The 19428-nt window shown below is 36.8% G+C and overlaps 1 protein-coding gene across 1 annotated transcript in view; it reads right to left on the reverse strand.

The window, feature by feature from the left end:
* ZRANB3 (zinc finger RANBP2-type containing 3) overlaps positions 1–19428 on the reverse strand; it is a 143602-nt gene that overhangs the window by 77373 nt on the left and 46801 nt on the right. Inside the window, exons 2-4 of the mRNA XM_054562338.1 lie at positions 16425–16603; positions 14961–15192; positions 13444–13529 (exon numbers count right to left, since the gene is read on the reverse strand). Of these exons, the coding sequence (XP_054418313.1) occupies positions 13444–13529; positions 14961–15192; positions 16425–16603 (497 nt within the window). The remainder of the gene's footprint in view (positions 1–13443; positions 13530–14960; positions 15193–16424; positions 16604–19428) is intronic.

Here is a 19428-nt window from a genome sequence, read left to right on the forward strand (position 1 = left end):
CACAGCAGTCCCTTACTTTAAGTCTTAGCATATAGATTTCTCTTCCTGGAATGCAAAGAAATAACTATCATTCACAGGTTGCTTTCTTTTGTCTTCTGTTGCTTAATTAGTTAACTCTGCTAAACTCTGCCATAGCATCCTTTACTTCCCTTTTATGACACTCATCACAAATACAATGATCTAGTTAGCTGAATTAAAAACTCATTGAAGGCTGGGACCATGTGAGTCTTATTTCCTAACACATACTTGATGCCTAGCACATGGCATAGCATATAACAGGTACCCTATAAATGTTTTTTGAATTAACGGATTAATTCAAAATTAAACCATACTCCAGATGTGCGCTAATTAATGAGTGGAGTAGGACCAAACCCACTCTGGATGTTTCCTTGATTAATGTGTCCTAATATTACTTTAAATTATTTTTATCAGTTATTACAGACATTGGACTTCCATTGAGTGTAAGGAAATCTTTTTGAACTAAACTACTGATAATAGGTGGTGTCTTCTCAAATCTCTTCCACACATAGCAGACTTCCTAAGCATAAGTGCTGTATTTATCCCATTAATTTTTCTCTAATTCTTTTTCAAACTTATCTCTGCCATGTAATACATTAACTATTTCTCTCAGATTTGAGCCATTTGCAAATGGAATAGACCTGATCTCTAGTTAGCTATGGATGAGAATTAAATGCGATAGTGCTGAGGACAAAGTACCATGCACTTGGATAAGAGACATTTACTGAAGCTGACAATGACCTATCAATGAACATTTTGGGGGGAACGCTATACATATATTTAATAGGTATTACTACCCCGACTTTTCCCTTTCATGAAAATTTAAAAAACTATTTCTCCTATGAGACGGAACCAGTACAAAATAACAGTGATGGAGAAAGTTTAGAAAATTTGATAAATTACTATAAAGATATTCTGGGGTATTCTTAACCTTTAAGCACGATATCAGGGAGGGCACATATGTCTTTTCACAGTTTTTGAAGGTGGCTGTTGAAACAGGAAGCTTGGCTGGATTATCTATGTGATCTCTTTTTCTATGTAAAAGGACATTTATAAAAGTCACAGTTCCTTAAGTCGTTCATTTAAGCTTGCCAGATACCTACAAAATGACAGAGGGGGACTGGGTGATCTGTAAAGTCTTTCCTATTTCTGAAGTGCTAATGGTTGACAAATGAATGTGCTGCCCTCTCCAAATCATATTGGTATGCATATCTTCCTCTAAATATAACCTAGTAGAGTGAATGATGTAAGGGATTTTTGGATATGGGATGCTTTGATTGAGTAATACTTTCTCTGTGTCTCTCAAATCAAAGGTGGTCACTAATACTCTGACTTCTGATCTCCAAACCACATCACATTAGTACACTTCTGCTTGATATCACTTACTTAATAAACTTTATAAAGGCCAAGTTATATTTTCGCTCAAGCTTTATTTTGAATATGGCCATGACATTTCAAATATAAAATATAAGTCTAGAACTGAATAAATAACCATAATCTGCTTTCTGCAAAATTATAATGTGAAAATGACACCTTCATAGAATGAGAACATTATGGAAAAAATTTAACATTCCACAGACTAATTTAGAATGCCAGGAAGTGCCTCAATCTGAATCAGAGCCTATGAAATCATAGTGCTTTCAAAGTAAAGAAGTAAAAAAATAACATAAGACTTTTGAAATGGAATCTGGAAGAAAATGCCATGTGAGAAGCATGGCAATCTTGAAATGGTTTTCTCTAGTAAACAGTAAATAGGACACAATCTCCCAATCATAAAGCACTTCATAAAGATAAACTTTTCTTTGAAAGAGCATTTGTGTTAATAAGCAAGAATGGAAAAGGCATACCCTTTTGCTGTCATATGACAACTTTTAATCCAGTTAATATGTTTGTTTTATGTAGGCAAACTTTTGGCATTTATAGTCTTCAGGAATTGCAACTAAGGGTTTGCCAACAATATCCAGAATATTGCCTACTTGGCATTATATTTTAAAACTAATTACTATTTTTGTAGAGAAAGAGTGACTATTTAATAGCAACCTTGGGCCAGGACACCTTAATGATTTTTTTGTTTGTTTGTTTTGAACATTTTTTTTCTTGTCAATCCCTTCAGGTCTTCCAAATGAATAATACCAGTGGTAAATACTGAAAATTTTGCCTTTTTCTTTCTAATATTTACCTCATTTTACTTTTGAGTACATGAACTGATTAGTGTCTCCAGAATAAAGGTCAACTGTGGTGACAGGGAACCTCCTGGTCTTCATTTTGGTGTTTCATGTAATGGTGGTAAAGACTATACATAACCAGGGATGGATGCTGAATTCTATCAAATCTTTCTCAGTATATATGGAGATGATAAAGACTTTCCTTGTGTTGTTAACATGGCTAATCATATTAATACATTATCTAATTTTAAACTATGCTTGCATTCCTCATAGGAATTCCATTTGCCTATGGTTAATATATTAGGCCTCTTAATCAGTTTATGTATTATACTAATATTGAAGATTTCTACATTTATATTCTCAACTAGAAATGGTCCTTGTTTAGATTTTTAAATTGACAGACTTAACTAGAAAATGTCCTTGTTTAGATTTATACATTTATAGTCTTTTTAAAAAAGCTACTTATTTAGTTATTTATTTTCAGAGATGGGAAGGAAGAGAGAAAGGGAGAGAAACATCAATGTGTGAGAGATACATAGATTGCTTATCTCTTGCACACCCCAAACTGGGGACCTGGCCTGCAACGCAAGCATGTGCCCTGAACCAGAATTAAAGTGGCAACCTTTTGGTTCACAGGTCAGCACTCAAACCACTGAGCCACACCAGCCAGGGCTACATTTATAGTCTTAAGAAGAAAAGGTCCTTGTGTTTTGTTTTGTTTTGTTTTGTTTTGGTTATTTTGTCTTGTGTAAGGAACTGACATCACAAAGAGCTGATTTCTATATTATATAAAGATTTCCATTGTACCAATAAGAAAAAAAAAAAAGGCTGACTAGGAGGGGGCAAGGAGTGAATGGAAGTCACATGGATCTCCTCCCAGGACCAAGCTGGAATTACACTAAGTTGTGGAGAAATCACCTGGAACAAATAATTGAACAGCAGAGAGAGAGAGAGAAACCTTAAAACCTCAGACAGACACAAGAATCAGCTTTAGCACAACCTGACTGGTAAGGAGTGCAGTGTAGACTTGAGAAGGTGGGCTGGGCACCCACAGGTCGCAGTGCCAGAGGGACATTTAAGTGGCTAGTTGGATCACCCTGAGAAGAGTGGGGTCTAAACCATAAGCGGCGACCCCCAGACTACAGCACCAGAGCCCAAAAAGTACACAGATAGGAGCCAGCTACGAAAAGCAGCAGAATTGCTCTCTGCCAGAGATGGGCAGCTGGAGACTCAAAGAGCCATTTAAAGGGCCAATGCATAAATTTTAATTTGCAGCCACTTACCCTGGGCTCCCCCAAGAGTGGACTAGCATGGGCTAGAGTCTCCAAAGGAGAGACTAGGGACAGAGGCTATGGGGAGAGAACTGAGGGAGCAGCAGGCGGGATCCCAGTGCTGGGTCATCCCCCATACAGCACCAGCCATCTTGCTCAGGCAGACCACTCCCCTGAGTGGCATCAGACTGAGGGGAAACAACTGCCCCAACCCCAGGAGAAGCCTTGCCCTGCCTGTGGTGCCTAAAACAGAAAGGTGAGTACAGAGCGACTAGATTAACAATTGAAGGAGACAGCTACAGACAGTAGATCCCTGGAAGACTCCAACATACTGCCTAAGGTCAGATGGGGTCAACATCTGACATCACCAGAGGCGGATCCAGAAAGAAAAAACAGTGGTAATACTAGAGGCTACCCAGATGAAATCCTCTGTAGTCTCCATGATTTGCGATATTTTCTTTGTTACATAGCTTTTTAACATTCATTTCAGGTCCATCAAGTTTGTGCATATTAAGTCATTAGTTTTTATACTAATAGTTTATTTCTCTACTTTCTTATAATAGTCTTAATCTCTTTACAGCCTTTATAATACTAATTCATTTGCTGTTCATAGTGGCATTGCAGAGGGCAGTTATTTTTGTAGATGTGGGTTTGCTTCCAGGGCTTTGTGGTTTTGTTTTGGCAGCTCCTGCACAAAAACACACAAGATGTGGTGGGCAGAGTGATCCTAGCTCAACCTGCTGCAGGGAAGAACCCAACAAAGACGTCTGAACAACAGTCAAAACCCAATTACTTCCAGAGAGCCAACATAAACAGCAGAAAAGGCATCCAAAGAGCATCAAATTCAGGAGATCAGGGAAACTGCACCACTGAATCTCACAGGACTTCTACCATAGAAGTTCACACCACAATGTCAGAAAGTCAAAACAGATCAATTTAAGAAGCAAGAAAAAGAAAGAAGAATCTCCTAAAAAAAGGGAAGACAAAAAAACAACCCATACTCAAAAGGAGAGAAATAATCCCCAGAAAGAGAACTAAATGAAATAGAGGAAAGTAAGCTATAGGTATTGAGTTAAAAATAATGGTTGTAAGGAAGCTCAATGAGCTCAGTGAGCTCAGGGATAATTACCAAAACTGCACAGAAACTACAAGGAACTTACTGCAAAATATATCACCATGAAAAAGGACACAGAAACTATCACTAAGAGGTGAGAGGAAATGAAGAATACAATTTCCGAATTGAAGAAAAAAGTGAAAGGAATAAAAAGCAGACTAGATGAAGCAGAGGATCCAATCAGAGAGCTGGAGGACAAGGTAGAAAAAAAAAAACCCAAAAAGAGCAAGAAAGAGCAAGAAAAGAAAGACTCAAAAAAGAATGAAGAGAGGTTAAGGGAAATGCAGGACATCGTGAAACATAATAATGTCAGTATAATTGGGATACCAGAAGGAGAAGAAGAGTAGCAAGGGATAGAAAACCTGTATGAAAAAGTAATGATGGAAAACTTCCCTAATTTGAGGAGACAAAACGTCACACAAATCCACGAAGCACAGGGAGTCCCATTCAAGAGAAACCCAAAAGGCCCAGTCCAAGACATAATGAACAAGGCAAATATCAAAGACAAAGAGAAAATCTTAAAGGCAGCAAGGGAGTAACAGGTAGTAGCATACATGGGAGCCCCATGAGGATAGTATCTGACATCTCAACAGAAACACTACAAGCCAGAAGAGAATGGCAAGAAATAGTAGAAATAATGAAAAGCAAAGGTGTGCAACAAACACTACTCTATGCAGCAAGGCTCTCAATTAAAATAGGAGGCAAAATAAGGAGTTTCCCAGACAAAAGAAGGCTAAAACAATACACCTCAACCAAACCAACAATGTAATAAATGCTAAAGGGACTGCTTTAAGAAAAGGAAGAAAAACACTGAGAGAGAGAGGAACACAGGTACAAAGAGAGAAAATGAATAAGTACCTATCAATAACTTTAAATGTAAGTGGATTAAAAGCTTTAATCAAAAGACATAGGATAGCTGAATGGATAAGAAAACATGACTCACACATATGTGACCTACAAGAGACCCACCTCAGGACAAAGGACCTACACCGACGGAAAGTAAGGGTAGGAAAAAAATGTTCCAAGCAAACGGAGAGGAAAGAACAGCCGGGGTAGCAATGCTTATATCACACAAAATAGACTTCAAAACAAAGGCCATAAAAGGAGACACAGAAGAACACTTCATAATACTCAAGGGGAGAATCCATCAAGAGGACATAACCATTGTAAACATATGCACCCAACACAGGAGCACCCAAATATATAAGGAAACTCTTGAGGACGTCAAGAAAGATATAGACAGCAACACGCTGATAGTAGGGGATTTTAACACCCCACTGTTAACAATGGGTAGATTTTCCAAAGAAAATATCAACAAGCATATTGTGGAACTGAACAATGCACTAGATCAAATGAACTTAACATATATATATATAGAACCGTTCATCCCAAAGAAACAAAGTACACATTCTTTTCAAATGCACATGGAACAGTTTCAAACAGAGACCACAGGATAGCACAGAAAACAAGCCTCAATAAATTCAAGGAGATTGAAACCATAACAAGCATTTTCTCAGACCACAAGGGCTTGAAACTAGAGACCAACCTCAAGGGAAAAACTCAAAAACATTCAAACTCATGGAGACTGAATAGCATGCTATTAAACAATGAATGGGTCAATAATGACATCAAGGAAGAAATCAAAGTTTCTGGAAACAAATGAAAATGAACACACAACAGTCCAAAACCTATGGGACACAGCAGAGGCAGTCCTGAGAGGGAAGTTCATAGCAATATAGGCCTACCTGAAAAGAGAGAAACATTTCAAACAAACAACCTAACCCTACATCTTCAAGAATTGGAGCAACACCAACAAACAAAGCCCAGAGTGAGTATAAGGAAGGATATAATCAAGATCAGAACAGAATTAAATGACATAAATACTAAAACACAATTCAAAGGATCAATAAATCCAGGAGCTGGTTCTTTGAAAAGATAAACAAAATCGACAAAGCCTTTAAGCAGACTCATCTAGAAAAAAAGGGAGAGGACCCAAATCAATAATATCAGAAATAAAAGAGGAAATTACAACTGCTACCACAGAAATACAAAGGATTGTAATAAATTACTATAAACAATTATATGCCAAGAAATTTGAAAATCTGGGTGAAATGGACAAATTTCTGGAAAAGTATAACCTTCTAACACTGAATGAAGAAGCAGAAAGCCTGAACAGAGTGATAACATCCGGTGATATTGAAGCAGTAATCAAAAACCTCCCACACACAAAAAGCCCTGGACCATATAGTTTCACAGGAGAATTTTACAAAACATTTAAGGAAGAGCTAACCCCTGTCCCTCTTGGACTACTCAAAAAAATATAAGATGAAGAAAGACTCCCAAACTCTTTTTATGCGGCCAGCATCATCCTAATCCCAAAACCAGATAAAGACACAACAAAGAGAGAAAACTATAGGCCAATGTTGCTGATGAACATGGACGCTAAAATCCTCAACAAAGTATTGGCAAACCACATCCAGCAATACATTTAAAAGATCATCGCTCATGATCAAGTGGGATTCATCCCAGGAAAGCAAGGATGGTTCAATAATCAAAAATCAATAAACTTAATACATCACATAAATAAAAAGAAAGACAAAAAACACATGATCATCAATAGATGCAGAAAAAGCATTTGATAAGGTACAGCACCTGTTTATGATAAAACACTCAGCAAAGTGGGAATAAGGGGGGGACAGCTCAACATAATAAAGGTCATTATGAACTACCTATAGTCAACATCATATTGAATGGGCAAAAACTAAAAACTTTCCCACTAAGATCAAGAACAAGAAAAGGATATCCACTTTCAGCACTTCTATTCAACACAGTATTGAAAGTCCTAGTCACAGCGATCAAACAAGAAAAAGAAATAAAAGGCATCCAAATTGGAAAGGAGGAAGGAAAACTGTCATTATCTGGTGATGACATGATAGTATACTTAGAAAACCCTATAGACTCTGCCAAAAAACCACTCAACCTCATAGGTGAATTTGGCAAAAGAGAGGAAGACAAAGTCAATATTCAGAAATTGAAGGCATTTTTGTATACCAACAATGAAATATCAGAAGGAGAAATAGGCAAAACTCCCATTTGTTATAGGAACAAAAAAAATAAAGTACCTAGGAATAAACTTAACCAAGGAGGTAAAAGTCCTGTACACAGAAAACTACACAACACTGAAGAAAGAAATTAAGGAAGACACAAATAAATGAATGTCTATACCATGTTTATGGACTGGAAAATTAACATCATCAAAATGTCCATACTACCCAAAGCAATTTATAGATTTAACACAATCTGTATTAAAGTACTAATGATGTATTTCACAGATACAGAACAAACATTTCAAAAATGTATATGGAACCATAAATGACCTGCATAAATAGCTGCAGCAATTCTGAGAAAGAACAAAATAGGAAGGATCATAATACCTGACATCAAACTATACTACAAGGCCATTGTAATCAAAACTGTCTGGCGCTGGCATAAAAACAGACATGTAGATCAATGGAACAGAATAGAGAGCTCAGAAAGAAACCCAAGTCTCTTTGGTCAATTAATATTTGCCAAAGGGGGCAGAAAACTAAAATAGAGTAAAAATAGCCTCTTCAACAAATGGTGTTGGGAGATCTGGACACCTACATGCAAAAAGATGAAACTCGACCACCAACTTACACCATACACAAAAATACTCAAGATGGATAAAGGACTTAAATAAAAGTCATGACAACATAAAAGTTCTGGAGAACATAGGCAGGAAACTCTCAGATATTTCCTGCAGCAATATTTTCACCAATACGTCCCCTAGAGCAAGGGACATAAAAGAAAGAATAAACAAATGGGATTTCATCAAAATAAAAAGCTTTTGCATAGCTAAAGAAAACATTAGCAAAATGAAAAGAGAACCAACTGTATGGGAAAATATATTTGCCAATGATACCTCGGACAAGGGTTTGATCTCCAAAATATAGAAAGAACTCACACGATTCCACTTCAGGAAGACAAACAATTTAAATAAAAAATGGGCAAAGGACCCAAACAGACCTTTCTCCAAGGAGGACATACAGAGAGCCCAGATATATGAAAGGATGCTCAGCATCACTAGCCATCAGGTAAAACCACAATGAGATACCACTTCTCACTGGTCAGAATGTCCATCATAAACAAATCAACAAACAATAAGTGCTGGTGAAGTCGTGGAGAAAAGGGGACGTAGTACGCTGTTGGTGGGAATGCAGACTGGTGCAGGCACTGTAGAAAACAGTTTTAAATTTCCTCAGAAAGCTAAAAATAGAACTTCTTTTTTGACTCAGCAATTCCACTGCTGGGATTATACCCTAAGAATCCCGAAACACCAATTCAAAAAACCTATGCACCTCAATGTTCATAGCAGCACAATTTACAATAGCCAAGTGCTGGAAGCAACCTAAGTGCCCATCAAAATATGAATAGATCAAAAAGCTATGGTACATTTACACAATGGAATACTATAGGGAAGAAAGACAGAAGGAACTCCTACCCTTCACGACAGAATCGATGGAATTGGAAAGCATTATGCTAACTGAAATATGCCAGGCAGTGAAAGACAAATACCATTGATCTCACCTATAAGTGGAACTTAATCAACAAAACAAACAAGCAAGAAAAATATAACCAGCAACATTGAAAGGAAAAAAAGAAAAACCAACAGTAACCTTAAGGGAGGAGGTAGAAGGGTAATGGGGAAAAGAAGGGGAAGGGTCAAGTCAAGGAACATGTAAAGAACACATGGACAAAGCCAAAGTGAAGGATTGAGGGTAGGAGGTGGGCGTGGGTGGGACAGGGGAAAGTGGTGGCAGGAAAATGGAGACAACTGTACTTGAACAATAAAAAAAGTAAATTAATGAAAAATAAATAAATTTTTAAAAAGCTGGTAAGTTTAGTAGAATGAAGGGCAGGAAATATGAACAATTAACCGAAAGAAAGCACAAATGACTGTTACATGTATGAAAAAATGACTGCATTTAATAATATAAGACAAATGTGTATTAAAACTACTATCAGAGCACATTAACAAGAATAAAATAATTTGTATTAGAACATGTTGGCAAAGTGTGGGGAAGGAGACAATCTTATTGCTGGTGGGAATATCACTTTATATAACTTCGGTGGAGAATAATTTGTAGAAATATATAAAATATAAAAATGCAATTTCTACTTCTATAAATTTATATTACAGATTTATCCCTTTGTGTAATATGAAATATTAAAATAGCTAAGAATTATTGAGTGCTCACTGTTTTCCAGTCACTGTTCAAGGCCTTCATAAATACTAACTCATGTCAGTCTCGTAATAACTCTTGGAGGCAGAAATAATTATTCTCTGTTTTTAGAGCTGAAGAAACTAAGTATGGGGAGGTAAAGTTACTTCCCTAATATGAAACATCTGGTAAGTGCTGGATGTGAAAATAAAACACAGGTGGTGTACATCTTGTCTTGCATGTTCTTTGCCACTATACTACCCTTCACCATGTGCAAGGATATTTATTGATGCATTGTATGCTACAGATAGATACCACAAACAAATGCCTATTCGCAATAGGCTAGGTAAATAAATTACAATGCATCCAAACTGGATCACATTCAGCATTTAAAAGGAATGCCAACTACTGGTCAAGATGGCAGTGTAGGTAAATGGGGTACTTGCATCCTCCCACAACCGCATCTAAATTACCACTAAACTACAGAACAACCATCATTCAAAACCACCTGAAACCTAGATGAATGGAAGTCCTACAACTGGGTATTTGAAGAAAAAGCTACATTGAGACTGGTAGGAGGGCTGGAGATGCAGACAAGTTGGTGCCATGCCCACACATGGCAGATAAAAATTGGGTGTGATATCACAGCTGCGGAGGTCCACTCTGAAGAGCAAGGGGTCCTAGTACCACACCAGGACCCAGCAGCCCAGGGCTACAGTGCCAGAGAGGTCCCCATACCTTCTAGCTGTGAAACCCAGTGGGGATTGTGGGCAAGTGAGGCAGACGGATTCTAAAGTCCCAGGCAGTTCCTTTTAAAGGGCCTGTGCATGGACATACTCTGACTCACTGTCTCTGAGCTCAACAGAAGCTTGAAAGGTACCACGTACCTACTGGGATGAACAGAATTGTCTGGTATCAGGGCGAGAGGTCAGAGAGGGGGAAGCTTTCTGTCACGCAAAAGTGCTGCCAGAGTCACTGTTCCTTTTCTGAGCTCTCCTACAACAAAGCCAGCAGGCAGGCTCCATCAACCTGGCTCACACCATTCGCCCCAACCCGGTGATTCCCTGTGACCTCGTATCACCCAACTTGTGGGCCCACCCACGCTGTTTCCAGTGACTATCCCATATAAATGGCCCATCTTGGCTCATGCTTCAGACTTTCATAAAATCTTTCAAATGATCACTGTCTGGCCTCAGCGTGTCTAGTATTTCCCACTAAGTGGCCTCAGTCTAGCAGTAGCTGGCCTTGGTTCACAGCCTGGCCTCTCCTGGGCCCCTCCAAGCCCAGCACATGTAGCAACCATCTGCAGATCACTTTGTAGCTCATGCTAGGTGGCCCCAGGCAGAACATAGGTGGTGGCTGACCTTGGTCTGCAGTTCCGGCAAGGTCCCAGAGATACTGCACCTGGTGGATGGCTTCAGAGCACATCAAAGCACTACCCAACCCAACTACCTCAACAAGTGACACACTCAGGGGAAGAATCAATAAGCACCAGAGACCTGCTGAAGTAAGTCCTGCTCTGTGGTGCAATCCCTGCACATCTGATCCTCCACAGTGGTTAGTGGTTGCAGCCAGTCCTTGCAGCTGTTCAGCCTGGGGGCAAATCCCTTCATTGAGATGCCAACAGCAATAAAAACTCAACTACAACAGGAGGGTGTACATAGTCCACACTAGGGTGGCAGGTTGTACCTGGAGTTCCCGGCTTGGGTGAATGGGGAGGCCATGCCACTGGAACCTACAGGAAACCTACTATATAATGTCACTTTACGAAGTCTGGGAAACATAGCAGCTTTAATTCCACAGAAACCAACACAGGGAGACAGCCAAAATGAGGAGACAAAGAAACATGTCCCAAATCAAAGAAGAAAACAAAACTCAAGAAAAAGAACTAAACAAAATGGAGACAAGTAATCTACAAGATGCAGAGTTCAAAACACTAGTTATAAGAATGATCAATGAACTTAGTGAGAACTTCGTCAGCATAAACAAGGACATGGAAACCATAAAAAAGAACCAGTCAGAAATGAAGGATACACTAACTGAAATGAGGAACAATTCACAAGGAACCAATAGTAAAGTAGATGAAGCCAAGAGTCTAATCAATGATTTGGAATAAAAGGAAGCAACAAAACAATACAAAACAAAACCCACCCACTCAGCAAAAATTTTAAAAAATCTAAAAAAGTGAAGATGGTGTAGAGTCTCTGGGGCAGCTTCAGAGACATCAACATCTGTATCATGGGAATGCCAGAAGAAGAGAGAAAGAAATTGAAAATGTACTTGAAAATATAATTACAAAAAACTTCCCTAACCTAGTGAAGGAAATAGACATAAAAGTCCAGGAAGTGCAGTAAGTCCCAAACAAGATGAACCCAAAGAGGTCCACACCATGACACATCATAATTAATATACAAAAGGTTAAAAACAAAGAGAGAATCTTAAAAGCAGTAAGAGAACAGCAGTTAGTTACCTACAACAGAGCTCCCATGAGACTGTCAGCTGATTTCTCACCAGAAACTTTGGCCAGCAGGGACTGGCAAAAAATATCCAAAGTGATGAAAAGCAAGAACCTACAACCAAGATTATGCTACCCAGCAAAGCTATCATTTAGAATAAAGGACAGATAAAGAGCTTCCAAGACAAGAAAATGCTAAAGAAGTTCATCACCCCCAAACTAGTGTTATATGAAATGTTAAAGGGTCTTCTTTAAGAAGAAGATAAAAAATATGGAAAAAATAAATTAAAATACAATCAAAAAATAGAAGATAAAAAATATGAAAATAAAATGACCATAAATACATATCTACCAATGATAGAATCTAAGAAAACAAAATAAAGGGATGAGCAGAACATAAACAGAATCATAGATACAGAGTACATTTTGATGGTTGCTAGATATGAGGCGGGGATATGTGAAAAAAGGTGAAGGGATTAAGAAGTACAAACTGGTTGTTATAGAATAGTCACAGGGATGTAAAGTACACTATAGGAAGTATAGTCAATAATCTAACAACTATGTATGGTGTCAGATGGGTACAACATTTATCAGGATGTTCATTTAGTAAGTTATATAATGTGTAATCACTGGGGTGTATACTTGAAATTAATAAAATGTTCTAAGTCAACTGTAATTGAAAAACGTAAAATGATTTAAACAAGGAAAAAAATTATTTTTAATTAATAAAGAATGCCAAAGCTCTTTCAGTTACTGATTGGAAGGATATGCAGAACAGTGTATATACATATATATGTAGAAATAAAATTAAATACTATTATACATATATAATTGTATATGATTTTTCATGCATAGAGTATCTCCAGAAAATACACAAGAAACTGCCAACAAAAAGGAAATGGTTGTCTGTCACTTTTCTACAATGTGCATGTTCATCTAATTAATAAAAATGAATCATTTCAAAAATAAAATAAGTGGAAGGTAAAAAATAAAAATAAAGAAAAACTGTCATTATCTATTTACTTAATATATAGGTCATTACAAAAGGTTTACTTGAAGAAATTAATCCAGAGCTACCACAATCTGAAAACCAGTGGAACAAGGAATGACTAATAAAGCTTAATGTTCACAGTAAATATGTGACGATTGAAGCTTATAGAAAGTAGGTTCATCATACCTGACATGTGCGTTACAGTATCTTTTGGCATAGTCTGTCCAAGTTCCAAATTTTTGTGGAAAGAGAGCTTCAATCTGCATAAAAAGCTGTAACAACAGGAGTGTTCTCAATGTGTTGTAACATTCTTACTAAATTATTATTACAGTGATAAATCCAGTTTAAAAAAATAGTAAAAAGTCAAAAAGGAAATCTAACTTTCCTTGCTCAAAGTCCCTCCTTCTCCTGCATCTCCCCATTCCTTCTATCCTATTCTTCAGAGATAACTGCTATCTTTCTTCTTAAATATACATTTATGTATTTTCTATGCCTATATACATATATGTATGTATTCTATTTTATTCATATACATAGGACCATATTATACAACTAGATTTTGTCCCAAAAACATGACTAAGACATCATTAAAGCGCATATACATTCATTTTTAGTTTTAAAAATTATATAAATAATGTATTACAATAATAAAGCACTGTTTAAAGGATACATAGGAACTCATTTTGTAGATGTACTGTAAAATGCTTAAACAGTCTCTTATTAGTGGTTATATAGGCTGTTTCTAGCTTTTATGTAATTATAAAAATTAATAACTTAATGTAGGTCTGTATGTGTGTATGCATATATATTAATATATGTAGGAATAGTTATATATAATATGTAGTATTTATGTATAATATATATAGTGCATATATATATATATATATTTATGTAGTTACATTTACATTTATTTATCATCTGTTCCTCCATCTGCTTTTCTACAAGATGGGTTTGTAGGATATGTTTTTAAAATTGAAACAGGTGGGTTTAAGGTAAATGCTTTCATAGACAGGACTTTCCTGGGTTACAGTGACCCTTACAGATTCATAAGAGTTTCACTCATTGTTTCTTCTTCCCAGCCCTTTAACCACTCCATACCCTAACTGCCTCTCAGAGCAGTAAAAGCTAAATGGGCATGACATGCCTTATTCCATCATTCTAAGTAGATGTTTTATTCAGTCTGCACATAATTTTCTACCTTCCCAAATGTGGATCTTAAGGTGAAAGAGAAACAGAATAAGATTATTCAATACAGTATAAAATATATATAAAGATATATAGTTATAAAAGATAAAAAGTTGATTCAACTCCAATCCTAAGGAGTTTATAATGTAAACAGACTAAAAAAAATGAAGATTAAGGCCACAGAACAACCAGAAGAACTCAAATGTTATTTACAAATTTATACCTGATATGAAAACCTTATAATAAAGGAAAAACTCTTTTTAAAAAAGCAGGTATTCACAAGCATGGCTAAGGTTCACATGTAAATAGATAAAAAGTCATAGTGAAAGACATATTTAATCATTAACAGCCATCTAGAAATTCCCAAAGTACTCTTCTGGCATGTGAAGCATCTAATTTAAAATTTTGCAACAGGCGATCTATTCAATTTTCTGTGTGTGTGTGTGTGTGTGTGTGTGTGTGTGTGTGTGTGTGTGTGTGTGTGTGTGTTTAAGCCCAACGTATAAGGATTTTAATACCTCTTCAGGCCTTCCCAAAGCTGGAGTTCCTGTAAGAAGAATGGCTCGTTTGGCTTTCTGTACTATTGGCAATAAAATCTTGCTGCGACTTGCATTTCTGGACTTCATGTAGTGTGATTCATCCACAATCACTACATTGAAGTTTTGATTATTCAGTGTGTCTATCAAAGCCTCTGCATCTGTCGTTAACAGACCATAACCCAGAACTGTCACTTTGCTGGTTGATATTCTCCTACAAAGGAAAATTCATGCACTTTAAAAATATTTCAGTAATCATTTATCAGAAACAATACAACTTTTTGGTAAGAAATACAAAGAAAAAAAGAGAAGAATAAGAGATGGTACCACTACTGAAACCCAATTTTGCTTAAGATTTTATAGTCTTCAACTATAATAAACTAGAATCCAAAATTTAAAATTTGGCTAATTAACTCCAATTTTTTTGATTAATGGTCTTTGGAAGGTTTGGACATCCTGCAAGCCATAGTTTACTATGATAAGAACATTACTTTCTGAGAACATTTGCTTCCATGCATTTATGATCATGAATACAGTGGATACTGAAATATTCATTGAGTATTCCACAAAGCCTTCCCACAAAGAGAATAGGAGAGTTTTTTAAGCCAGGTGCTATTGGAATTTTGAGCAGGACAATACTTATTGCAGGGCTGTCCAGTTACCCCGCAGGGCATTTCACATTCCTGGACCCTCCCATTAATGAACAGTGGAGTCTCTGTCTTGATGACAACAAAAATGCCCCTGGTCCTGCGATGCTGAAGCGTGGGGAAAACACAGGGTCTCACCTCATGCAGAGAAACGCTGTGTGAAAGTGACTCTGATCTTTGGAACTATCTCTGTAATTTATACATCTTTATCATACTGTACTTTAACTATTCATTTACATATTTATTTCCACTGTATATTGTAAGATTGGTGAGAGCAAGAGATGTGTCTTATTCATTTTTGTGTGTACAGGGCTATGATCCCAATTAGTATGGAAAATTATATAATTAGACAAATGAAAGCAATAAAAATAAAACATGTCACTTTGCATTTTCTATATCACCATTGAAAATGGCATATAGTGCTCTCAGTAAACATGAACTATTATTATTGCTGTTGTTGCTACTATTATTAAGATATCATGGTCATTATTGTTTTCAGATTTTTTTTCTTTTTCCTTTGTGTTACAGAAAAACACTCTCAATAAATTTTATATTCAAAAAAAAAAAAGAAAATAAAGGACAGAGTCAGTCTTCTGCACTTCTCTACCCTCTAATAAAAAAGGAAGAGCTCCTAAATAGCCAGTAACAACAGAGAAATCATGCTTTTTGTTGTTGTTGCTTTTTCATAATGACATCTACATTTTAAGCCCTGGATAAATCTACTTAATATAGACACTTACTTGGTATATACCAATATTTGGCACTTTTGTCCCCATAAATATTAAAAAGTTGTTCTTACCCAACATCAGTTTTATTCTGAATAACACTGATTTCTTCTGGACTTAACTCTGGGATCCATTTCTCTATTTCTTCTGTCCAAGGGTACCTCAGAGATGAAGGGACCACTATTAAAAGAGGCCACTCCTCCTTATAGAAGTAAGCGATGGCAATTGCCTGGATTGTCTTTCCTAGACCCATCTAAATTAAAAATAAATAAATAGGTAGATAAATATAAAGGCTAAAATAGTTTTAAAGAAAATATCAAATATTTTATTTGAGTATTATTATTAAAATAATTTTCCAATGTAAAACCAGTTGAATTACACAGTAAATTAAATGTTCAAGATATGATGACCATTAAAATTCATTGGAAAAATTATTATTTTCAAACCATTTCTGCTTGAACTTAAAGACAAAATGACCACCACTTTAAAATACTAACTATACTGGTTTCATGTAACTTAATTTTATACAAACTTATCTGCCCATTTAAAATTTCTCCTCTTAGAGAACAGAAGAGCAAATGCTTTACCTTTATACTACAAAATCCTGTTATTTTAAAGCTAAAGAAAACTCTAAATCATCAACATTTTTAGAGGAGAAGTAAGGACATGGTGGTTAAATTATCTATTAAACCTAACACTTAACTGGTTGCAAAACTAGTATAATGTCTGAGGCCCAGGTGTCTGGTGTCCTCCCACTTGATTGTTTCACACTTATACCATACTGTCCATCTCTAGGCTGTGCCCATTTAAAAATTAGTTACTACATGACTGTTTATAAAGGTCTCATCCTGTACGTCTACAGTTTAGGAGATGGCCAAGAACTTGAGGGTAATATGTATGCAGGTTTGTTTTTTGTTTTCTGGTCTTCCCCTCAAGTTTCTTCCTTTCCTACATTTTTCTCTTTGTGTCCCAATGACACAATACATAGTTTGGGAGCTTGACAGAGCAGCAGTCTCTCATAGAAACAGATAGAAGCAGCCTGTTTCAACTATGTGGCTTATAACTTTAAGAAGTGAAGGAATTGGACATTCACGGAAGTATACAGGCAGCTGAAGAAGAATGGAAAGCTGACCAAAAAACTATGGTACATTTACACAATGGAATACTATGCAGCAGAAAGAAAGAAAGAGCTACTACTCTTTACAACAACATGGATGGAACTGGAGAGCATTATGCTAAGTGAAATAAGCCAGGCTGTGAAAGACAAATATCTCACCTATAAGTGGAACCTTACCAGCAAAGTAGGCAGGAAAGGAAAATATGACCAGCAACATTGAAAGAAAGAAGAAACCAAGAGGGCTGGGAGGGAGGTAGGGAGAGGGGCAGTAGGGAGAGTAAGGGGAAGGGTCAGATCAAGGAACAGGTATGAAGGACACATGGATGAAGCCAAGGTGGGGAAGGATTGAGGGGGCAGGTGGGGGTGGATGGGGCAGGGGAAAGTGGTAGCAGGTAAATGGAGACAAATGTATTTGAACAATCAATCAATCAATCAATCAATCAATAAATTACCATAAAAGAAAAAGAAAACATGGGTGCTACTTTCTTTGTCACCTGAGGGAAATTCAGCCACAGAGGACTGGCTCACATATAGAGAACTCTCATCTTAGACCCACTCCATAAGTCCAATAAAATACCAAGCTAGTCTACTTTTCTTCTATTCTTAAGGCATTTTTATCTAATTAGAAGCCTCCCCTGCTCTCCCCTAAAAGCTTTATTATGTGAGCAATAAACTTTATCTTATCCCATAATCATCTGTACAGCACCATTATTCTTGACATCTGAACCAAAATTTGATGGAAGAGGACACCCTCCTTTGAAAAGATGACTATAACAAAGGAAAAACCATTTTTTAGTATATGTTAATAAGCAGGCATTGTGATTTATGTAAATAATTTTCCTTCAGCTTTGTTAGCTTGAGTGAAAAATAAATCTTAGAATCTGATTAACTTGAGATCACTTGAAAAAAAGATTTTCTGCAACTGCATAACTAAAGATAAACACTGTACTCCTTAGAGAATTCACCTAACAAATGAAATCCTAATAAATTTTTATCTGGTTATCTTTCCCAGTAACACCCAACTTTTTATTCAGCATCTCTTCAGTTAAGAGGTCATGTAGTTAGGGGATAAGCAAGATGGCAGAGAGGTAAACCAAAGTCACACTGATCTCCTGCAAGGACAAGTTGGAATTACAACCAAATTGTGGAGGAATCACCCTGAACAAGCAACTGAACAAGAGTGAGAAAGAAGCTTATAACCTTGGACAGACAGAAGAATCAACTTCAGCACAACCTGGCTGCCTTATTAATATGGATCATTTGCTGCTCATAATGGGATTGCAGGGGGGAGTTATTTTTGCAGATGTGGGTTTGTTTCCAGCACCTGCACAAAAACACACAAGACTTGATGAGCAGAGTGACCCTCAGTCAACCAGCCGGAGGGAAGGACCCACCAAAGAACGACCCAACAACAGGTAAACAATTAACACCCAAATACTTCCAGAGAGTCAATATAAATGGCAAAGAAGGCACCGAAGAGCATCAGGTTCAGGAGATCAAGGAGACTGCACCACTGAATCACACAGGTCTCCTACTATAGAAGTACACACCACAAAGTCAGGGAGTCAAAACAGATCAATTTAAGAAGCAAGAACAAACAAGAGGAGTCTCACAAATAATGAGACAAAGAAAAAAACCCCAATCAAAACGAAAGGGAGAATCCTCAGAAAGAGTGCTAAATGAAATAGAAGCAAGTAAACTACGAGATATTGAGTTCAAACCAATGGTTATAAGGAAGCTCATTGAGCTCAGTGAGAATTACAGAAAACTACAGGGAAACTATGAGGAACTTGCCGCAAATTATATCAGCATGAAAAAGGACACAGAAGCTATCAACAAGAGCCAATAGGAAATGAAGAATACAATTTATGAATTGAAGAACACAGGAAAAGGAATCAAAAGCAGGCTAGATGATGCAGAGGATTGAATCAGAGACCTGAGGGACAAGGTAGAAAAATATC

Source organism: Pteronotus mesoamericanus, unplaced genomic scaffold (genome assembly GCF_021234165.1).
Source record: "Pteronotus mesoamericanus isolate MK-2021 breed Mesoamerican mustached bat unplaced genomic scaffold, CSHL_Meso_final scaffold_651, whole genome shotgun sequence".
Lineage (NCBI taxonomy): Eukaryota > Metazoa > Chordata > Mammalia > Chiroptera > Mormoopidae > Pteronotus > Pteronotus mesoamericanus.